The sequence below is a fragment of the Mustela lutreola genome, chromosome 9 (genome assembly GCF_030435805.1).
Source record: "Mustela lutreola isolate mMusLut2 chromosome 9, mMusLut2.pri, whole genome shotgun sequence".
Classification (NCBI taxonomy): Eukaryota; Metazoa; Chordata; class Mammalia; order Carnivora; family Mustelidae; genus Mustela; species Mustela lutreola.
The window spans coordinates 13,963,197-13,982,012 of NC_081298.1; the positions used below are offsets into that span (position 1 = coordinate 13,963,197).

The window sequence follows — 18,816 nt, forward strand, 5'->3', positions numbered from 1 at the left end:
CCGTGATGTATCCTCCCTCTTCTCCCTGCCAGGGACGCAGCCAGGGAACAGCTCACGTTCTTGTGACTTAACAAAGAAGACATGTTCTTCACCCTGTGTGTCGCTGGTGCTTAGTGCTCAGCCTTCCAGCTGGTGTTTTAGGCTCTTGCTCCAAAACTCAGCCCTGATACCTGGGAGGCTTGAATGAGGGTGGTGATGAAAATAGATACTTTCTTTTCCCTCTGAGAGAGAAGGGGGTGAGGACAAGCTCTTTCAAAAGGCATAGCAAGTGCAGGCAGTACAGGCCTTGAGGACTGAAGACAGCCAAGACCTCAGGCAGTGATGGGTACCATGGTAGGTGCTTGGTAAGTGCTGAATGAATGAACTAATGCCTGCATGAAGCCAGAGGGCGGGGGTGGAGGCAGCAGTGGTTTGCTTAAGGCACTGCTTACACTCTGGGCTCAAACTTTCTGTTGAGAGTGGCCAGGGAGCCCAGCTGAGTCACTTGCAAGGACCTACGTTTGCAGCCAGTGTTAGAAGAGAGCACAGGAGGCTCCAGGAAGAGAGGACAAGAAAAACCCTAATGGCCTCCTGCAACCCTAGCCAGCTCTGCCCTCCTGGGGACTCTTGTGCCAGACTCTGCCTCTTTTAATCCTGCAACAGGAGTGAGATCTGAATTTGAGACCACTGCAACCTGCCCCATAGCTACTTTTCCAACCACAGCTTTGGCTAACTCCCCTTACAACTGGGCTTTAAGCCAGGCCCCAGTCTTACCTTCTCATTTCCTCTGCCCGGACACTCCCCCCAACTCCCCCATTCAACCTACTGAAATTAATTCTTAGAAAGTTTCAGGCACACAAAATCTTTCACAAATGTGTATTATTTATCTCTCATGGATCTTCTAAAATTTAATGCCCCTGACTTACCATTCCCCAGCTGGCTTAAGATCTCAGTAGAGAAAGACCATGAGAGTTTTTATCTTTACGATTTCATGGTTGTCCAGCACTAGGTTGGAATAAGGTAAATTAATCTGTTCAATAGAAGTAAACATGTGGCTATTTCCCGGCTGCCCCGGGTGCGCGTGCCACCGCAACACGCACTGGGCGCCAGAGCGAGGCTGATGGAGCGCGAGTGTCCCAAGCAAAGACGACAGGAGAAACCCCACAGCGTCTTCGAGAACCGTGCAGGCGGGCAGACCTCTGGAGCCGAGCCCTGCCCCGCCCCTCGGCGTCTTCGGGCGGAAGTGCCCCCACCCGCGGCGGCGCTGGGCCTCGCACTTCCGGCGGGAGGATCCGGCCCGGCGCGCCCGCGACCGAGGTGAGTGGGCGCGCCGCGGGATTTGCGCGCGCTCCCGCGGTCGGGGGAGGGCCGGCCCGGGCGGGGAAGTGGGGTCCCGGCCGGGCTCTGCGCGCCGCGGCCCGCCCGGGCTCCTGTCCCTCTCGGGCCTTCGTGTCCGCGCCATGGAGGGGCCGGGGCCTCCCCAGCCGCCTGACGCGCGCGCTTCTTCGGCGCTGCCTGCGCGCGCGGCGACGGGCCAGGTGCTGAGCCGCGCGGAACTGCGCGGACGCGGCCCGGGCGGCGGAGAGGCCGTATCCCGGGGTGGGGTGGGAGTGCGAGGCGCGCAGTAAGACACGTGGGCAAACTGGGCATCGTCAGGTGGTAGGAGGTGCCGAGAGGACGAGGAGCGGGCCCTCGAGGAGGCTGCAGCCGAGCAAAGGTCCGCGGAAGAGGGAACGGCCGGTGCAAAGAAGGACGCAGGCTCGATGGCCCTGGCAAACGGCCAGGGGCCAGCGTGGCGGGCTCCGGGGCAGTGGCGGGAGAACAAGGTTGCAGACACGGGCAGAGGCTAGTTGGGGGAAGGCCCTCCTCTCGGGCGCGCTCAGGTGTTGGGATTCGCCCTATGAGGGCGTGGTCTGCTTTCGGCGCGTGAGCCTTCTCTCCTGCTGCTGTGTGGACTCCGGGCTGTCCGGGAAAGAGGAAGCAGGGACACCAGTTAGGAGACACTGCAGCCCCGAGGTGAGATCACCATGGCTTAGACGGTGGCCGAGGGCAGGTGAAGACAGGCAGCTGGTCCACAGGGGATGTGTGAGAAGGAACTGACCTAGGATAGGATTGGAGGAAGGAAGGAAAGAGTGGTCAGGGATGAGTTCATCATTCATTTAGGCTTAGGCTTAAGTAACCGGGTGTGTTGTGCTGGCATTTCCTAATGACTTTGGAATAGGTTGGGGGCACCTTCAGTTTGAGCTATCTTGGGTGGAGCTATCAAGTAGACTCTTGGAGGTACCTGCCAGGAGCTGGCAGAAAAGGGTGGGGCTCATGGAAAGAATTTAGAAATCACTGGAATGTCTCTCAGATGGGATGAGATTACTCAAGGGAAAAGGAAGAAAAGCCAGGGTCCGTCCCTCCGCGGTCAACTTTTATAGGTTGGTTGACAAGGAGGAGCCATTGAAGAAGGCCAGGAGTCCAGAAAAGCAGAAGAAACAGCAGGAGAGTGTGGTGTGGCATCCAAGAGGCTTTACCAGTAGGAGGAAGTGGTCAGTTTTGTAAGGTGCTGATGAAAACAGAGACTTGGTCCTCAGAGGGGAACAAGGGGGGAGGTGTAGGGACTCAGTGGAGCAGTGGGGTGGGCTGAAGTGAGTTTGGGCTGCAAGCGAGTAGGGATGGTAGTGTGAGGACCCTGGGGGAGTTCTGCTGTAAGGGGGCCAGGAAGGGCGTAAATCCTGCCACAGGCCACCATCAGGCACTGTACCGGATGCCACTGACTCGCCTCCCAAGAGGCAGATGATTTTATCTTCCTTTACTGGAAACTGAGGTCCAGAGTTCAGGACATGCGAGAGTCCCAATGTTCATACAGGAGCCAGGAATGGATCCCAGGTCTTTCTCATCCCAAGCTCACACTTGTAGCACTAAATAGCACTGCCCATGTTACAGTCCCGGAGATTGAGGAGGGCCAGGTGCTATGGGGGGCTGTGCACCAACTCCATCCTGATGTGGCTGCTGCTCCCAGCTAGGCTGCCTTCAGGGGAAACTAATGCAGAATATGGAATTCCTTTCTTGTTAAGTGGGATTTGAAAAAGAGCATTTGCCCCTTTAAGCCTGGTTTCCCTTACCGTAAAAGTAGGGTGGGGACCGTATCAGTTACATATATATCTCTATTTCCCACGCTAGGTATACAGTGGTGCTTAATAAAATGGCCATTGAGTAAATGGCTAGATGATTTCCAAGAGCCCTTCTAGCTGAGGTCTGATTTTGTGTTTGGGGTTAGGTGACAATAGGAGAATGAGTGTTGTTCATTTGGAGACAGTGCTCCCTGTGGGCTGAGGTAATCAGAGGGACTTTCTGGAGGTAGGGGACCTGCTGACTGAAGGAAGGGTGGGATTTGAACAGGAGGTTTTGGGGGGAGGAGGGGGGGTTGGCACAGATTGCCATGTTGGAGCAGAAACTGCACCAAAGGCAGAGTATTTGACGAGTTGACTCACATTGTAACCAACCTGTTGCAATGCCACCTCCTGGAAGCTTGCACCATGGCTAGTACAGACTGCCCTGCCTTGGGTGGGAACCACGGGGATCGGGTGCTGGCAGGTGGAAGGCCCTGTGGTTGCCTCTGTGTTGTAGGTAGTCATCCTTAGCAGGGAGCGCTTTTGCCCCTCATGACATTTGGCCATGTCTGGGGACATTTTTGTTTGTCCCAACTTCGGATGAGGAGGAGGGGTTGCTCTTGGCATCTCTAGTAGGTAGAGATCAGGTCACTCCTAGACATCCCACGATGCACAAAGAATGATATGGCCCCAAGTATCAATAATGCCAAGATTGAAAAACCCGGATACAGGGAAAGGCAAGGATGCTAGAAGCCACAGTGAAGCAGCCCATGCTTCCCCCACCTGCGGGGCCACAGGGATCGTGCTAGCCATGGTGCAAGCACCACAGCCATGCTACTGGGCCACTGCTGTAGATGGTGTGGTTTCTCCAAACTCGTTCTCAAAAACAGTTCTATGAAAAACATGCCCATGGCAGACATACTCTTGGAAATTGCAATGCATGATAGAACCATGGAAAAACTGCATCAGGTAAAACAGCTGGGCTCTTGGGGCGCCTGGCTGGCTCAGTCCGTAGAGCACACAACTTGGTCTCTATTGTGAGTTCTAGACCCATGCTGGGCACAGAATCTACTTTAAAAAAAAAATTGGGTCCAGGGTTCAGGTAATTATAAGTAAGTCTTATATCTACGTAGATTATCAAAGTTACAAAGGATGTGGCACAATTATCAGTTATATGGACTGTCACTCTCTCAGAACCCCCCATATCACTGAAAGCTAGAAGAGTTCCCCTAAAAACACCCCCACAGGTTTCCAAAATTGCCCTCAAGAGAACCATAGCCTACCATATCCCTCCAACAAAACCTTATGCTAGCTCCCAGCTTGCCTCTGGGAAGGGCGGTGATAACCCAGCTTCCAGTGTACAGATCGGAATGAAAGTCTCCCTTCAGAAAGGACTGGGGGTGAGAAAAGTAGGATATGCCTGGTAGATGGTTCTAGGAAGGCTTCCAGGAGGTGGCATTGCAACAGGTTGGTTACATCACAGAGGAGGAGACGGAAGGGACGCACACGTGAAGTGGCAGGTGGGGTAACTGTGCACCTGGGTCATCCTGGTCTCAGAGCCCGTGTGCTCTAACCCTAATTAGGGCTGCCTAGGTGGATGGGCCTGGAGCGGTTTAGTTAGGCAAGACCATAAAGCAGGCCCCGCCTCTGGGGGAGCAGTCCTTAAAGCCTAAGGGAAGGGGAGGTATTGGTTTCCTGGTCCCATTTTTAATGCCTTAAAGATCAGATCAGTTCCCCAAAAACCAAGTGCCCCTCCCTTGCACTGAGTCATAGACCCATATGGCCAACTCCGTGCGCCCAGTGAGCACAAGACTGCCGCAAGGCTCAGCCTCTCAGCCTCCCAGGGGACAGACACCACTCAGAGCAGCCTGCCCTGCACAAGTCCACCGCAGGGAAGGTGGGGAGCCGTAGGAGCAGCCCATCGAGCGGGGGTAGTCCCTGAAGAGACAACCATTGAGCTGAAGTTGAGCAGCGTCAGCTGAGAGGAAATGGGGGGTGGGCGGCAGGTCCCTTCCTTCAGGCAGGAGGAGAGAGCCTGTGTGTCTGGGGGGCCCAGGCAGCCGGTGGGATGGGCACAGAGAGCCCCGAGCCGAGGCTGGAGAGGCCAGCGGGGATGGGGGAGTGGGACAGGTCAGGATGGCAGAGCTGACAAGAAGGCTTTTGGTCTTTATCAGAGGAGCACCGGGAGCACTGTAGGGCTGACATCTGATCTGACATGATCAGATTTACGTTTTTAAAAGGTCACTTTGGCAGCAATTCATGGAGAACAGCTTGAGGCAACAGAGTGAACGCTGAGCGCGCACCCCTTCCTGGCCCCTGCTGGGTCCACTTTGGCCCCCTCCGTGCAGGCAGGGGTGGGGTGGACCCTTGCTCTGCCCAGCCACCCGAGCTTCCTGTCCATTCCTCTAGCCTCGGACCTGGGGACACGTGAGCCCTGCGGCCACTCAGTCATGGAGAGCATTGGCTCAGGCCACCAGCCTGTCGGATGAGGCCACTGCCTGGGGCTCCGTGGATGATTCCGAATCATGGAGGTGAAGAGGACGCCTCCAGCCAGGAGCCCTTGTTGACAGTCTCGGCCCAGCTCGGCCAGCTCTTCCCGCCGCGGAGTTCCAGAGGGGCGCCTGCCCCTGCCGGCCCGGAGCCTGGGAGCTGCAGCTGCCCCGGATGGGGCGGTGGGGCCTCGACGTGGCCTTTGTGTGGAAAGCGCTCTTGACGCTGGGGCTGGTCCTCCTCTACTACTGCTTCTCCATCGGCATCACCTTCTACAACAAGTGGCTGACGAAGGTAACGGGAGGCCTCGCAGCACAGGGGGCCGGCTGGGAGGGGGCTGCAGCCAGGGCCCCAGTGTCGCCGAATAGTTAGCACAGGCTGGCACAGGCTTCGGCTGATGAGACTGGAAGCCAGTCACCCTCGTACTGGGACCGGGCCCTAGAGCCCTGCCACACCAGGGGTTCCCCTCAGATGGGTTGGTCGAAGGGAAATTGGGAAAGGGAGAGACACCAAGGAGGAGCTGGGGTCACTTGGGAGGAGGGCAGCAACTGGTTATCGACCGGTAGAGAAGGGCTTCGGGGTTTGGATAACCGGTCCAGCCGCACTGGCCAGTGCTGGCTGTAACCCAGGGGCTGGAGCGGGAGGCTGACCAGTCCCGGGAAGTGGTGGAGACAGCACCAGGGCACGGTGGACCCCTGGTCTGCCACCGGCTCTCGGCATGATCTCTAGTATTGGAACTACAAGTCTCTCATCCCAAGTGATTGCTGATCGGGGGAGGGGGGAGCCCCTTGGCCGCTGTAGAGCCCTGGTAAACCCCGCGGCCAGCGCCACTGCTGCTGGCCTGGCCAAGTGGGGAGGGGGGCTGTAAACCACGCCGCGCTGTCTGTGCTTTGGGCTCCTAGAGCTTCCACTTCCCACTCTTCATGACAATGCTGCACTTGGCCGTGATCTTCCTGTTCTCCGCCCTGTCCAGGGCCCTGGTTCAGTGCTCCAGCCACAGGGCCCGCGTGGTGCTGAGCTGGACAGACTACCTCAGGAGAGTGGCTCCCACAGGTTCGTGGCCCTGGGGCAGCCCTGGGTGCATGGAGGCTGGGGGCAGTGTTGTTTGGAAAACTGTGGGCTGAGAACAAACAGAGCCTTGGTGGCGTGGAGAGAAGGCCCTCTCCACCCACCCGCTTCACTCCTCTCAGCCTGCCTCCCCCCAGCCCTATCTCTGCCTCTCATGTCCTCCCCAGGCCCCCCTACACATACACAGCACACGCATGCTCACACACACCAGGATAAGCCCTGGATGCAGCACTGGCCTTGACCAGGAGCTCCAAGTCCACACCTGCCCTCACCTTGCTCGTGGGACGATGAGGGGCGCCTCAGAGCACAGAGGAGGGGAACGAACCCAGGCCCAGGTGGGGAGGGCTTCCAGAGCATAGGCTGAAATGGCCGAGGGTTTAGTGCCTGTGCAGGTCTGCAGGGGGACCGAAGCCGTCTTGGGATGCCGGGAACTGCTGTGCTGGTGAGAAGTGGGAGGCAAGAGAGGGTGGCAGGGACAGATCCTGGAGGGCCAGGTCCTCTCTGAGGAGTGTGCCTTCCACCGGATGGAGGAGAAGCTGCTCTGACCAGTTGCGCAGAAGGGATGACAAGACTCGAGGGATTAATACCCTTCCTCTGGGGACAGTCACAGTACTTAGCAGGCCCCGCCCTGCCCTGCCCTGCCCTGCCCGTCAGCCCTACTGCTGGAGCAGCACCCCTCCCTCTTTTTGGCCAGGAGTTAAGCCAAGTTGCTGTGAAAGGAAGACCCAAGGGCCCCAGAGAAAGCCAGGGTGTTCAGGGCAGAGCAGGGGGCACTTGGGGGCGCCGTGGAAGTGTCTAACAACTGGCTTGCCCTTGCTGGCCCGCCCTGGCTACATGTTCGGTGGGTGCCCGTGTCTCCACAGCACTGGCAACGGCACTTGACGTGGGCTTGTCCAACTGGAGCTTCCTCTACATCACCGTCTCGCTGTGAGTCCCAGCACGCCCTCCCAGCCCCCTGCCCCCAGGGCCAGGCTCAGGCGCCCTCTCTGACCCTGTCCACACCCCCTACCCTGTGGGGCCTGTGGGCTGGGTATGTCACCACCCCCAGGAGCAGCCCCTGCTTAGCTCCGCCCTGGTAGCCAGCAGCCCTCCCAGCAGTTGGTGGGCTCCGAGGGATGCTGTGCCTTTGTGCCCAATGGCTGTGGGGTGCCAGGCTCTTAGAGCGGTGCCGGTCATGCCGGGGAGGAAGGGCACTGACCCGCACAGGGAGCAGCTGTAACAGTTGTTTCTCATCGCTGACCTTCTAGTTCAGGGTGCACAGTCCCGCCTTCTCTTTTCCTCCTTCCTGATCCCAGTCCCCACAGAGGAGCAAATAAGTAAGAGGACGTGGTGAGCTCAGGGTTGACCTGGAGCCTCTTCTCTCTGGCGACAGTCAGAGGCCCCTTTGTCAGAGATTGCTGCCAATGAAAGGTCACTTATCAGCCGGATGACTCAGGCCTCTGGTCTTTTGTACTCAGATTGCTCAGCTGTTCTGAGCAGAGCCAGTTGCCCTCAGGGAAGTCAGGGGTCCCCACAGCCTCCCGCCTTTCCGGCACAGTCCGTGGGCTCCTATCCTGGTGGCGGCTCTGGGCCCTGGGCCCTGGCAGTGCATCGTGGGTCATTTGCCCTCGCAGGTACACCATGACCAAGTCTTCGGCCGTCCTCTTCATCTTGATCTTCTCCCTGATCTTCAAGCTGGAGGAGCTGGTGAGGCCCCAGCTCCCCTGGTCCCTCCTACCCCCACAGATGCTAAGACTGAAAGGGGTGTCTGAGCAGTGGCTTGTGAACTGTATGTGACAGAGGAGACGAGGCCAGCCCAGCTGGCAATAACTCCAGTCGCTGAGGGAGGACCTAGGACAGGCCACTGCTGAGAATACTTAGCAGCTGGCATGGCAGGTGTAATGACCAGAAGAATGACAGAGAAAGGGTTGAAGGATAGGGGTCAGGCGCAGGCAGGTCCTGGAGGCAGCTGCCCCTTATTTGCCAGGGCCAGAGTACTGGGGGACTTCCTGGGGGCCTAGAACAGCTGTAGGAAATTACTCCAGAAGTTTAAGTAGGGATGCTGGGTACATGTCCACGGAATGTCAGTCCTGCCTACATGGATGGGAGGGTGCTGGCTGGGACCCCAGAGGTCTCGGGGGAGAAGGGTTTCTTCCCCCAGATCAGCCAGCATAGCCCCTGGGCCCAGGCTCCAGGGTTGAGAAACTCAGGACCCTGCAGTCAGTGCCCGCTGCTCCCCGCCCTGCTAGCGTGCGGCCCTGGTCCTGGTGGTCCTCCTCATCGCCGGGGGCCTATTCATGTTCACCTACAAGTCCACGCAATTCAACGTGGAGGGCTTTGCCTTGGTGCTGGGGGCCTCATTCATCGGTGGCATCCGCTGGACCCTCACCCAGATGCTCCTGCAGAAGGCGGAACTTGGTGAGAGCGGGCTGCGGGCCCCAGGCAGGGTGGAAGCAGGCCAGGCTGGGCCTGACGACTCACGCCCGTCCTCATTCCGCAGGGCTCCAGAACCCCATCGACACCATGTTCCACCTGCAGCCACTCATGTTTCTGGGGCTCTTCCCTCTCTTTGCCATATTTGAAGGTACGTTGGGTCGTCCCTCTTGGGGTCCCCTCGGTGCAATGGATCCCCCTCCCTGCCCTGAGGCCAGCTCTGTGGTAGCTGCAGAGGTTACAAAGATCAAAGGTGCTGTCCGTCCATTGGCGGAGCCTGGTCGAAGGGCTGGACAGACATTAAACCAGATGGCTGGAATCCAGCATGATAAATGCTTACACAGAAAGTACACGTAAGAGGCGCCTGGGCGGCTCAGTTGGTTGAATGTCTGCCTTCAGCTCAAGTTATGGTCCCAGGGTCCTGGAATCGGGCCTCACATCAGGCTCCTTGCTCGGCAAAAAGCCTGCTTCTCCCTCTCCCTCAGTCTGTTATTCCCCCTGCTTGTGCTCTCTTTCTCTTTCTCTCTTTTTCTGTCAAATAAATAATTTTTAAAAAGTATATAAAAGACAACAGGCGATAATGATAGTGGACGTGGTACAACCAGACAGCTATGCCAGGGTGGTTCTGTTTTTTTGTTTTTTTTTTTCTTTTTAAAGATTATTTATTTGAGAGAGAACACAAGCAGAGGGAGAGGGAGAAGCAGACTGCACTGAGCAGGCAGCCCGACTCGGGGCTCCATCCCGGGTTTCCGAGATGATGACCTGAGCGGAAGGCAGACACTGAACTGCCTGAGCCACCCGGGCGCCCCTGTTCTGATCATTTTACACGTGCCCCCCCAAGCCCCCACGTGGCAGTACGAGCATTATGTCCATCGTGCAGGTCAAAAACGGGTGGAGAGAAGTGAAGATAACTGCCCAAAGAGCCAGAATTCGGTTCCAGCTGCTGGTTCCTGAGTCCTTCCTCTTCACTAGGCCATGTGCTGTCTCTTAGAAGGAGCAGAGGGCCAGGAAGTCTTTCAGGGTGCTAGCGTGGAAAGCCAAGTCAAAAAGACTTCCCAGACGGAGGCAGACAGGCAGGGTCTCCCAGGAAGTGGGGCCAGAAGGTTCAGAGGGTGGCGGCATGGGGGATGGATGGCCTGGGGGATGGAGTGTGTGGCCGAGGGGCAGGAGGCTGGGTCGGGCACCCTCCCCCCTCACCTTCACTTCCCAGACAAGAGGAGAGGGGGTGGGGGGGACCGTCCCGGCTGCGGCTGCGAGTGCAGGTCTCCTTCCTTCCTTCCTTCCTCCCGGCTTTCAAGGTTAGTCTTTGTCCCTGTTTATCCTTCCCCCAGTCCCTTCTTTCTGTCCTCAGGGTCCTTACAGAGACTTCTGCCCCACATCCATTTTAGTTTCAAGCAGTGAAGCGTCTCGAACTCTCCAGCTCGTTCCACTGTCCAGAAAGCTTCTGCTCTGCAGCCTCCTTTTTCTCCCAGTTACCGTCTGCCCCACCCTTGCCTTCTGCCCCCTGCGCCACCCAGCACGCCCCCTCCCGTCCTGGCCTCGGACACCCTTCCCTGCACCCCCTCCGCCGAAAGCCCTGGGAGTTGTCACTTAGCAAAGCTGCATGGATTTAGCTCCTTTAATCTTTTCTGGTAAATTAATCCCCCAAGCGCCTTCAGCACTTAATGTTGCTCTTTCCCGAATTTCCTTCAATTTGCCGCCGCCTTTGCAGTACTGCTGAGCCCAGCACCAGACAGGGCGCCCTACATTGGGCAGCTGCTTGCCCGGGAGGGACTCTCACTCCACTCTTAGGTGCTTCCCTCCAAAAATCTCAGTGCTCATCCCGCCTCCAGCCCCCACAGGTGCTTGCTCTGTGCCTCTCTCGGGCCTTTTCTGCACAGACCTACAGAGGGACAGTGTTGGAGGGCCAGGAACCCTCTAGAAGCCACACCAAACTTGGTGTGTGGGGGCCTGGGGGCGTGTCTCAAGAACAAGGCTTTGTCCTATATTTATGTGTGTGCGTTTACTTCTTGAGAACCGTTCTCCACTTTATACTGCCTGAGAAACGCAGGTCTGGCTGAAATGCTCTCATTTTATCACTGAGGGGATGGTCCCGAGAGGGGGCATATCTCAGCCGCGTCCCGCAGCTGTGTGATGGCGAAGACCCAGATTAAAGTGGGGAAGGTTTGGGAGGATGAAATGAGGTCCTGTTGCAGGCGGCCCACCCGACATTTGAGAGGGAGGGTTTGCCTCAGGGCCCAGGGCACTAACAGTTGTCACTTGATGGGCTGCCCCACCTCTCTCTGGTCCTGTATTTACCACAGCTGCAGAGGCCACGCAAAGTCATGCTCCTTCCCAAAGACAGGCAGATCAGCACCGAGGGAGGGGACAGGGCTTCCACCCTAGCACCGGGACACTTGGGGGGCCATCGCTGCTTCCCTGGGTCCCCAGGTGTCAGGCTGTCTGCACAATGTTCTCTTCCACCTGCTGTCCCCCTCCTCAGGGCTGCAGCGAGTCGGGCTGCAGTGGCCTCCCACTGTCTCCCTTTGATTTCAGGTCTCCATTTGTCCACATCGGAGAAGATCTTCCGTTTCCAGGACACCGGGCTGCTCCTGCGGGTTCTGGGGAGCCTCTTCCTTGGAGGGATCCTCGCCTTTGGTCTGGGCTTCTCTGAGTTCCTCCTGGTCTCCAGAACCTCCAGCCTCACCCTCTCCATCGCTGGCATTTTTAAGGTGCATACATGGGGGTGGCCCCAGTCCTGTCCTACAGCACAGACCACAGGCTCCGTAGCAGCTTCTGTCCCAGCTCCCGCGCCCCAGACCCCAGCAGAGACGAAACAGAGAGCCTGCTTAGGGTGCTCTCGTCTGAAACTCCCTCCCGTCCTGGCCACAGTCCTACACGGTGGTTCCCAGATGGAGGACACACACCCAGCAGGTGGCTGAGCTGGGATTCTGACTCCACAGGGCCTGGGGTGCAATCTCTTGTTACCCACTCCGGTCTCTGGTTTTTTGGCAGTGGCCTGGAACTGTGGGTTGAGAAGCCCCATCCAGACTCATTGGGAAAGGGGGGTCTGTGATTGATTGGTGATGTCTGCCATGGTCACAGCAAGGGACAGTGCTTTGTTAGCCTGTTTTGCCTTTACTGCTCCCCAGCAGCACATGTGCCTCAGCTCTCAGGCATCCCCCTCCCCTGCCATCCCTCACACCGCCCTGCTCAGCCCATGGGGGCAGGGTGCGGTTTCTCCTTCATGAGACAGACACTGGCGCCAGAGTAGTGCTGCCTAAACCCAGAACCATACGTCTCCCCAAGGGGCTTAGGAAGAGGCGTGAGCTGCGGTTCTCAGAATGAGTCATGTCACCAGTCCTACCAGCAGCCACCGTGTCTGCAGAGCCCTGTGGCCAGTGTGTGTCCTGTGGAGCCCAGGGTGACACGGCATTCTCCTGTTGCAGCATTGTGCCCTCCATGTCTGGATGACTTCTGGAAGCACATCTGTCCTTCCTTCCTGTGCACATGGCCGCAGGCTGGACACTCTGCTCCCAGCCTTGGGTCTGGTTTGCCTCTTTTAACCCTGACAGAATGCAGTGCAGAGCACCTCCCTTGTTGCCTCCTCGTAGCACCAAGGGAGGAAAGCACTGCCGGCAGGCCTGGTGCTCTGAGCTCAGGGAAGCCCCCATTTTGCCCTGCTGGCCAGGCCACCTCCGGCCCCAGGAGCTCTGGCAGGCCAGGCTCTGCCCTGCGGTTGTGCCCGGTGCCCCCACCGTCTGCCTTCCTTGCAAAGGAGCCAACTCCTGATTGCTTCCCCTTCCTGCCCCTCTGCCTTTAGGAAGTCTGCACTCTGCTGTTGGCAGCCCACCTACTGGGGGATCAGATCAGCCTCCTGAACTGGCTGGGCTTCGCACTCTGCCTCTCGGGCATCTCCCTGCACGTGGCTCTCAAAGCCCTCCACGCCAGAGGTAACCCGAGCCCCGCTCAGAAGCTGCTTTTCTGATGCTTCCTGCCGTGACTCAGCCCCTTGGATCTCCCCTTGACCCAGCCCTAGGGCCCCAGCCACCCAGCCAGGAAGGGCACGTGGCTCCACTCACCCAGGACACCGCCATCGCCACATGGGCTCCCCCCACTTAGAAGCTGGTCATTTCCAGGAGGTGGGGTGGAGTAGGTGGGACCTGGGCAACTTGACACGCACATTGGGGGACACCAAGAAAACTGTGGTTGGGTCTACAGCTGGTTTCTCTCTGTCCCCAGGTGACGGTGGCCCTAAACCCTTGAAGGGGCTGGGCTCCCACCCCGACCTGGAGCTGCTGCTTCGGAGCAGCCGGCAGGAGGAGGACGACAACGAGGAGGAGGGGGAGTACTTTGTGGCCCAGGGGCAGCAGTGACGAGCCAGGAGACTGGCAGGGAACCAGGCTGCTCCCAGGCCTCGCACCTCACTGCAGCCCCAGGGGGGGGGGGGGGACTCTCCCAGGCTGGGGGCTGGGCCTCGGGGAGCACGTGACCAAGCAGCGGGGCTCCCGCAGGTCGCTGGTGCAACCGAGGGGGGAGCGTCAGGCCAGAGCAGGGCCCAGATGTGCCCTGCTGGCCAAGGGAGCCGGCTGGTCTCCGCGGCTTGCTGGGCGCTGACAGCGCAGGTGGTGATTTCCAGGGGCAGCGGGTTTCTGAGGGGCCGGGTTTAGACTGCGGAGCAGTTGGGAAGGGGAGAGGCCAAGGCTGCAGCCTTGGCCTCTCCCCTGGGGTCTGGGGCTGTCTTTTCTCAGTACAGGTCTATTTATAGTTTGGAAATAAAGGATTTACAGTCCACTGGCCACTTGGCTGTTGCCTGGAGGAATGGAGGGGATGTGGACCTTGCTCTCCCCTTCTGTCCCTGCCCGGGGCTGCCTTCAGATGACTGGTCAGACTGCAGGCAGGGAAAAAAATATTTACAGAGCACCGTTCTGGGGCTGTTAGGGCTTTCACAGCCTAGATTTGAGTCCTGTCACTTACTAGCTGTGTGACCTTCAGCAGATTGGTTAACTTCTCTGTACCCCAGTGTTTTTCTCTGTGAAATGGGAATAATTTTCTCGGTTATTCAGAAGACGAAGTCAATATTGATAGTAGATTAAATGTTATATATAAGTGTTTATTTTGCAAATTCTTTCAACGACCATGGAATCAGGACCCTACACGAGTGACAGAACTAGGATTCACAGCCAGGTCCTATCCCAAGCACATGCCCATGGAAGAGACGCAGATGGACTGGCTTAGGGGCCTCGGGGATCTGAGCAGAATTTCTGTTCACCTGACTTGGACTGGTCACACCCCCCTGCCTGCACTGCAGCCCTTATAAAACGAGAGGGCTGGGCGAGATCCTGCTCTGATGTGCCAGGGTTTTGAAAACTGGCCTCCGCTTCAAAGGCCTCGCGCCCCCCCCTCCCCGCGCCCCGCTGCCGCCTCCTCCCCAAGGTCTGGCACTTCCAGGCAGAAGTGCTTCGAGGCACCCGCAGCAGGTGGCGCCGTTGCACCACGCGACTCCCCGGACGCCACCCACCCGGCCGGCTCAGAATCCAGGCTGGGGTCCTGGGAAGAGGACCGCGGTGTCTTAGGACGGGGACCAGGACGGGGCTTGTCACCGACTGCTCTAATCACATCGGAGCCACAAAAGCACACTCCGATAAGCCTAGGAAGAGTTACACTTTAGAAACTGGTCAGCAAACTTCCGTAAAGGGCCAGATGGTCCCGGCCGTGGCTTCTCCCGTCCTCTGTCGCCCTCTGCCCTCTTAGCAGGAAGGCGGACAGACACAAAAAGGTGTGGCTCTGTCCCAGGGACGCCTCACTTCCCAAACCAGGAGTCTGCTCGGGGCGCTGGGTTGCCAGCCCCTGCCGTAGAAAATCCCGGAGAAGGCCGGGGACCCGCGGGCAGGGAGCCAGCGGGGAAGCCGAGGCCGCGGAGGGGGCGGGACTAGCCTGAGGTCCCCAGAGCCTCGGGGCTCAGGAGGAATTGGGAGGAGGTCTGCGCCCGCCCCCAAGTCCCAAGGCAGACAGACTTCCCTCCGAGAGCTCCCCTGCTGTGGGGCCTTACCTGGGCTGGCCGCCCCGCGCCCCCACCCCCACCCCCACCCCCCCGGATTCTGCGGGTTCCGAGGCCCGGACGAGAGCAGCTCACACTCCACACCGCATGACGGATGACGTGGGGCCAGCCAGCCGAGAGGAGGGGCCGGGGGCCTCCCACCTCTGCCGGAGAGGCTGCTCCTGGGCGGGAGAGCCTGCCACAGCCCCGCGCCGGCTCAGGTGGATGAGAGCTTCCTGTCTGCTCCCCCCACCGTCCGCCCTCTCCCCACCCGGGGAGTAAGCGCTGCTGTCTGGTGCAGTAATTACAGGGTGCAGAGCGGGCCCGCACCGCCCGCGTATTGGGTTCAATGACAGCCCCTCACTTAGCAGCAATTACCAGCTGAGCCTGGAGGAGGCCTCCCTCTCCTCCCCCACCCGGCCCACCCGATCGCCTGGCCTTCTGGGCCAGACAGCGTCCACCCGGGCCGCGAGCCCTGGAAGCACCCATGCCGTCTGCAGCCATTGCATCTCAGGGCTGCAGCGTCGCCATGGCAACTCGGTGCCTGCACAGGTCGAGGGAAGCTGAGGATGTGACTTGTCTCTCTAAGGCTGTGGCGTCTGTCCCCACTCGGCCTCCAACTCTGGGGCTTTGGCAGAGGAGGGCGGAAGGAGGGCTGCCCTGCGGGTTCAAGTTTTAAATGCTTGCATGCCCATCATCTCCCCGGGGCAGGGGGAAGGAAGGTCTACGCCCCTACTACATGAGGATGTCTGCAGTCGGGGTCGTGGTGGGAGGAGAAGAGGATGGGTTTGCCTTGGGGGGAGACCCCAGACAGGAGCGGGACCTGGAATGCCTTCCTCTTCATCCTGGCACCCTTCTCTGCCTGGGTTTGGGGGGCCACCTGGGTCTGGTTCTGCTCCTGTGAGAAACCCGAAAACCCGGTGGCTGGAGAGCGGAATCCCTTGGTACGGATAGAATTGTCTCCGCAGTACTTGCCACAGCTCTCTGCATCCTGTGGTAATGTTGGACTCGGGGGGGGGGGGGGTCCCCAATTTGCAATCCAGAGGACAGGGTGGGGACTCCCAAATGGGGTCACCCATTTGGGTCGACCACACTCAGCGAGCACTGGCCACATGCCGGGCGCTGTGCTGGACTTGGGTTAGGGATGAGTGTTCTTGGAGAGACAGCAAGTGGGGCCCCCCTTCCTCCCAGGCCCAGGGAAGTGTGGAGGCAGGGGACAAGGGAACAGGATATCCGCTGGGTACCCTCTAGGCCGTTCACAGGGGTGACTTGTCCCCAACAACCCAGGGCAGTAGGGATGGATTATCCCTATTTCAGAGCTGTGGGAACGAAGCTCACGGAGGTTCAGCTCCGCTGTGACAGAGCAGCCCCGGGCCCCCACCAGACTTGGAGTTTGCTCTCCTTTCCTCCTCTCGCCCTGTGACGAGGTCTGTGCCTTGGGGACAATGCCAATCCCCTCTGGGCCTGCCTCCTCCTCCGTAAAGAAGGAAAAATGATAGGCCATATCTCTTACCAAAGCTGTTGTGTAGATGAAATCGAATCATCTGTGTCCAACAGCACAGCGCCGGGCACGTGCTAGGGGCCGCTCAGCAGATGCCAGCGGCCAGGGTGTCCCATCACTTGCCAGGCGACAAAGCCAGGGAGAGGCTCGAGCATGGGGGCCCCCGCCCTACAAAGGAGTCCTCCTGCCTGCCATGCCTGGCTCCCCCGACACTTAATAGATATTTGTTCTGTGAAGGAATTCCCAGTAGTGGAAACTGAAGTGGGGATTTTCCAGGTTCCGGGGACCTCAGTCTAACTTGTAAATGATTCCTCCTGCCAGAAAAGGCTGCCCCCACCCATTCCTGCCATCCTCCAGCCTCCCAGCCATCCCCTTGAAACTTCACCCCTAACCACACAGCCCTGACAGCAGCCAAGCCCCTTTGCCCCTGCTTTGTAACAACCAATTAGCTTGACTTCTGTTCCCATGGTTATTTACAGCTTCGTTGGCAACTAGTGCATTTCCCAGAAACAGGCCCACAGCTCTGGTCCCATCGGCATCCTGCTGGCAGGGCTGTCTCTTTCTCCTGGGTGTCTGATGAGAACTCTCCTGCTGGGACAATGGAGGGACAGAGCAGAGAACCAAGAGAAAATGCACAAAGATACATTGAATAACTGTTTCCGGAGTGTCCACCGTGCACCCGGGCCAGTAAGAGCTGCTAGAGATACAGAATTCATGAAGACACGCTTGCTGTCCTCAGTGAACTTCCACAGGGCTTTTTAATCCACTGGGTTTCCTGGCAGGTAGATGCACAACTGGAGATCGGTGTGGAGGACTTTATTTAGAAAGTGTTCTTGGGAAGAACACCTGTGGAAGGGAGGGTAAGGACATAAGTGTGGGCAGGGGGAGAAGTCCCGCTTTGAGGCAGTCCCGACAGAGAGCCCTGGAAAGGGGCTAACCCTTCAGACTTACCCCACGTTGGGAAAAGCCTTTGCACTCCCACACTGATCTGTCACTGGAAGTGAGCCTACCCTGGATGAAGGCATGACTTTGGATGAGACAGTTGCCTTCCAATTAAAACAGTCTACAAAGAGGGCTGACAGTTGAGGGCCTTCTTCCAGCCAAGATCCCGGTGGCTGGGAGAATCAGTCTTTCAATCCTAGAGGGGCTTCTGAGCAGCCCTTCACAGCATCCACCACTCCCAGGGCCCACAGCCTGACTTCAGGGATGACCAGAAATCTTTGAAGAGGGAGGCGACATGACATGTATGTGTATATATGCATTTTTCTGGGGAAGAGTCCTTGATCCCCAGAAGATTAAGAACCACTAGTCTTGGGAAAGACAAGCTTATCCAAAACTTCAGAACAACATGATCAGAGATGCAAACTATAGGTAATCAATAAATATGAATGAGTGGATGGGTGGATGGAAGATGGATGGGTGGACAATGGGTGGTTGGATGAATGGATGGATGATGGATAGATGAAGGATGGGAGGATGGATGGATGGATAGATGGATGACGGATAGATGATGGATGATGGATGATGGATGGATGGATGGATGGATGGATAAATGGATGGATAGATGGATGACGGATAGATGATGGATGATGGATGATGGATGGATGGATGGATGGATAAATGGATGGATAGATGGATGACGGATAGATGATGGATGATGGATGATGGATGGATGGATGGATGGATAAATGGATGGATAGATGGATGACGGATAGATGATGGATGATGGATGATGGATGGATGGATGGATGGATAAATGGATGGATAGATGGATGACGGATAGATGATGGATGATGGATGATGGATGGGTGGATGGATGGATAAATGGATGGATAGATGGATGACGGATAGATGATGGATGATGGATGATGGATGGGTGGATGGATGGATAAATGGATGGATAGATGGATGACGGATAGATGATGGATGATGGATGATGGATGGGTGGATGGATGGATAAATGGATGGATGAATGGATGGATAATGGATGGATAATGGATGGATGGGTGGATGATGGACGGGTGGATGGATGGATGGATGGATGGGTGAGTGTATAATAGAAGAATGTATGGGAGGGACAGGAAAGGGACCAACCAATTTTGCCTGGGGCAGGAGGAGATGACTCTTTTGAACAGTCTTGAAGACAAAATAAGAGTTGCCAAGCAGACAAAAGGAGAAAGGAATAACAGGCAGGAGGAAGAGCAGATGCAAAGACAAAGAGGTATGAGTGATCACCTTCCCTCTTGGAG

The 18,816-nt window shown here is 57.6% G+C and overlaps 1 protein-coding gene across 5 annotated transcripts; it reads left to right on the top strand.

The window, feature by feature from the left end:
• The first annotated feature begins 1,189 nt into the window (after positions 1 to 1,189).
• On the top strand, positions 1,190 to 14,140 carry SLC35C2 (solute carrier family 35 member C2). 5 transcript variants are annotated; one of them, XM_059132960.1, is made up of 10 exons: positions 1,190 to 1,296; positions 5,487 to 5,861; positions 6,470 to 6,620; positions 7,499 to 7,562; positions 8,249 to 8,321; positions 8,864 to 9,032; positions 9,115 to 9,198; positions 11,583 to 11,758; positions 12,850 to 12,979; positions 13,269 to 14,140. In XM_059132960.1, exons 2-10 carry the CDS (start codon positions 5,742 to 5,744, stop codon positions 13,400 to 13,402), a joined length of 1,101 nt encoding a protein of 366 aa, XP_058988943.1. In that variant the 5' UTR covers positions 1,190 to 1,296; positions 5,487 to 5,741; the 3' UTR covers positions 13,403 to 14,140. The 5 variants fall into 5 exon arrangements, with proteins under 5 accessions (XP_058988943.1, XP_058988946.1, XP_058988945.1 ...); XM_059132962.1 differs by lacking the exon at positions 1,190 to 1,296 and adding an exon at positions 1,576 to 1,696; XM_059132961.1 differs by lacking the exon at positions 1,190 to 1,296 and adding an exon at positions 1,737 to 1,995.
• Positions 14,141 to 18,816: the final 4,676 nt, after the last annotated feature.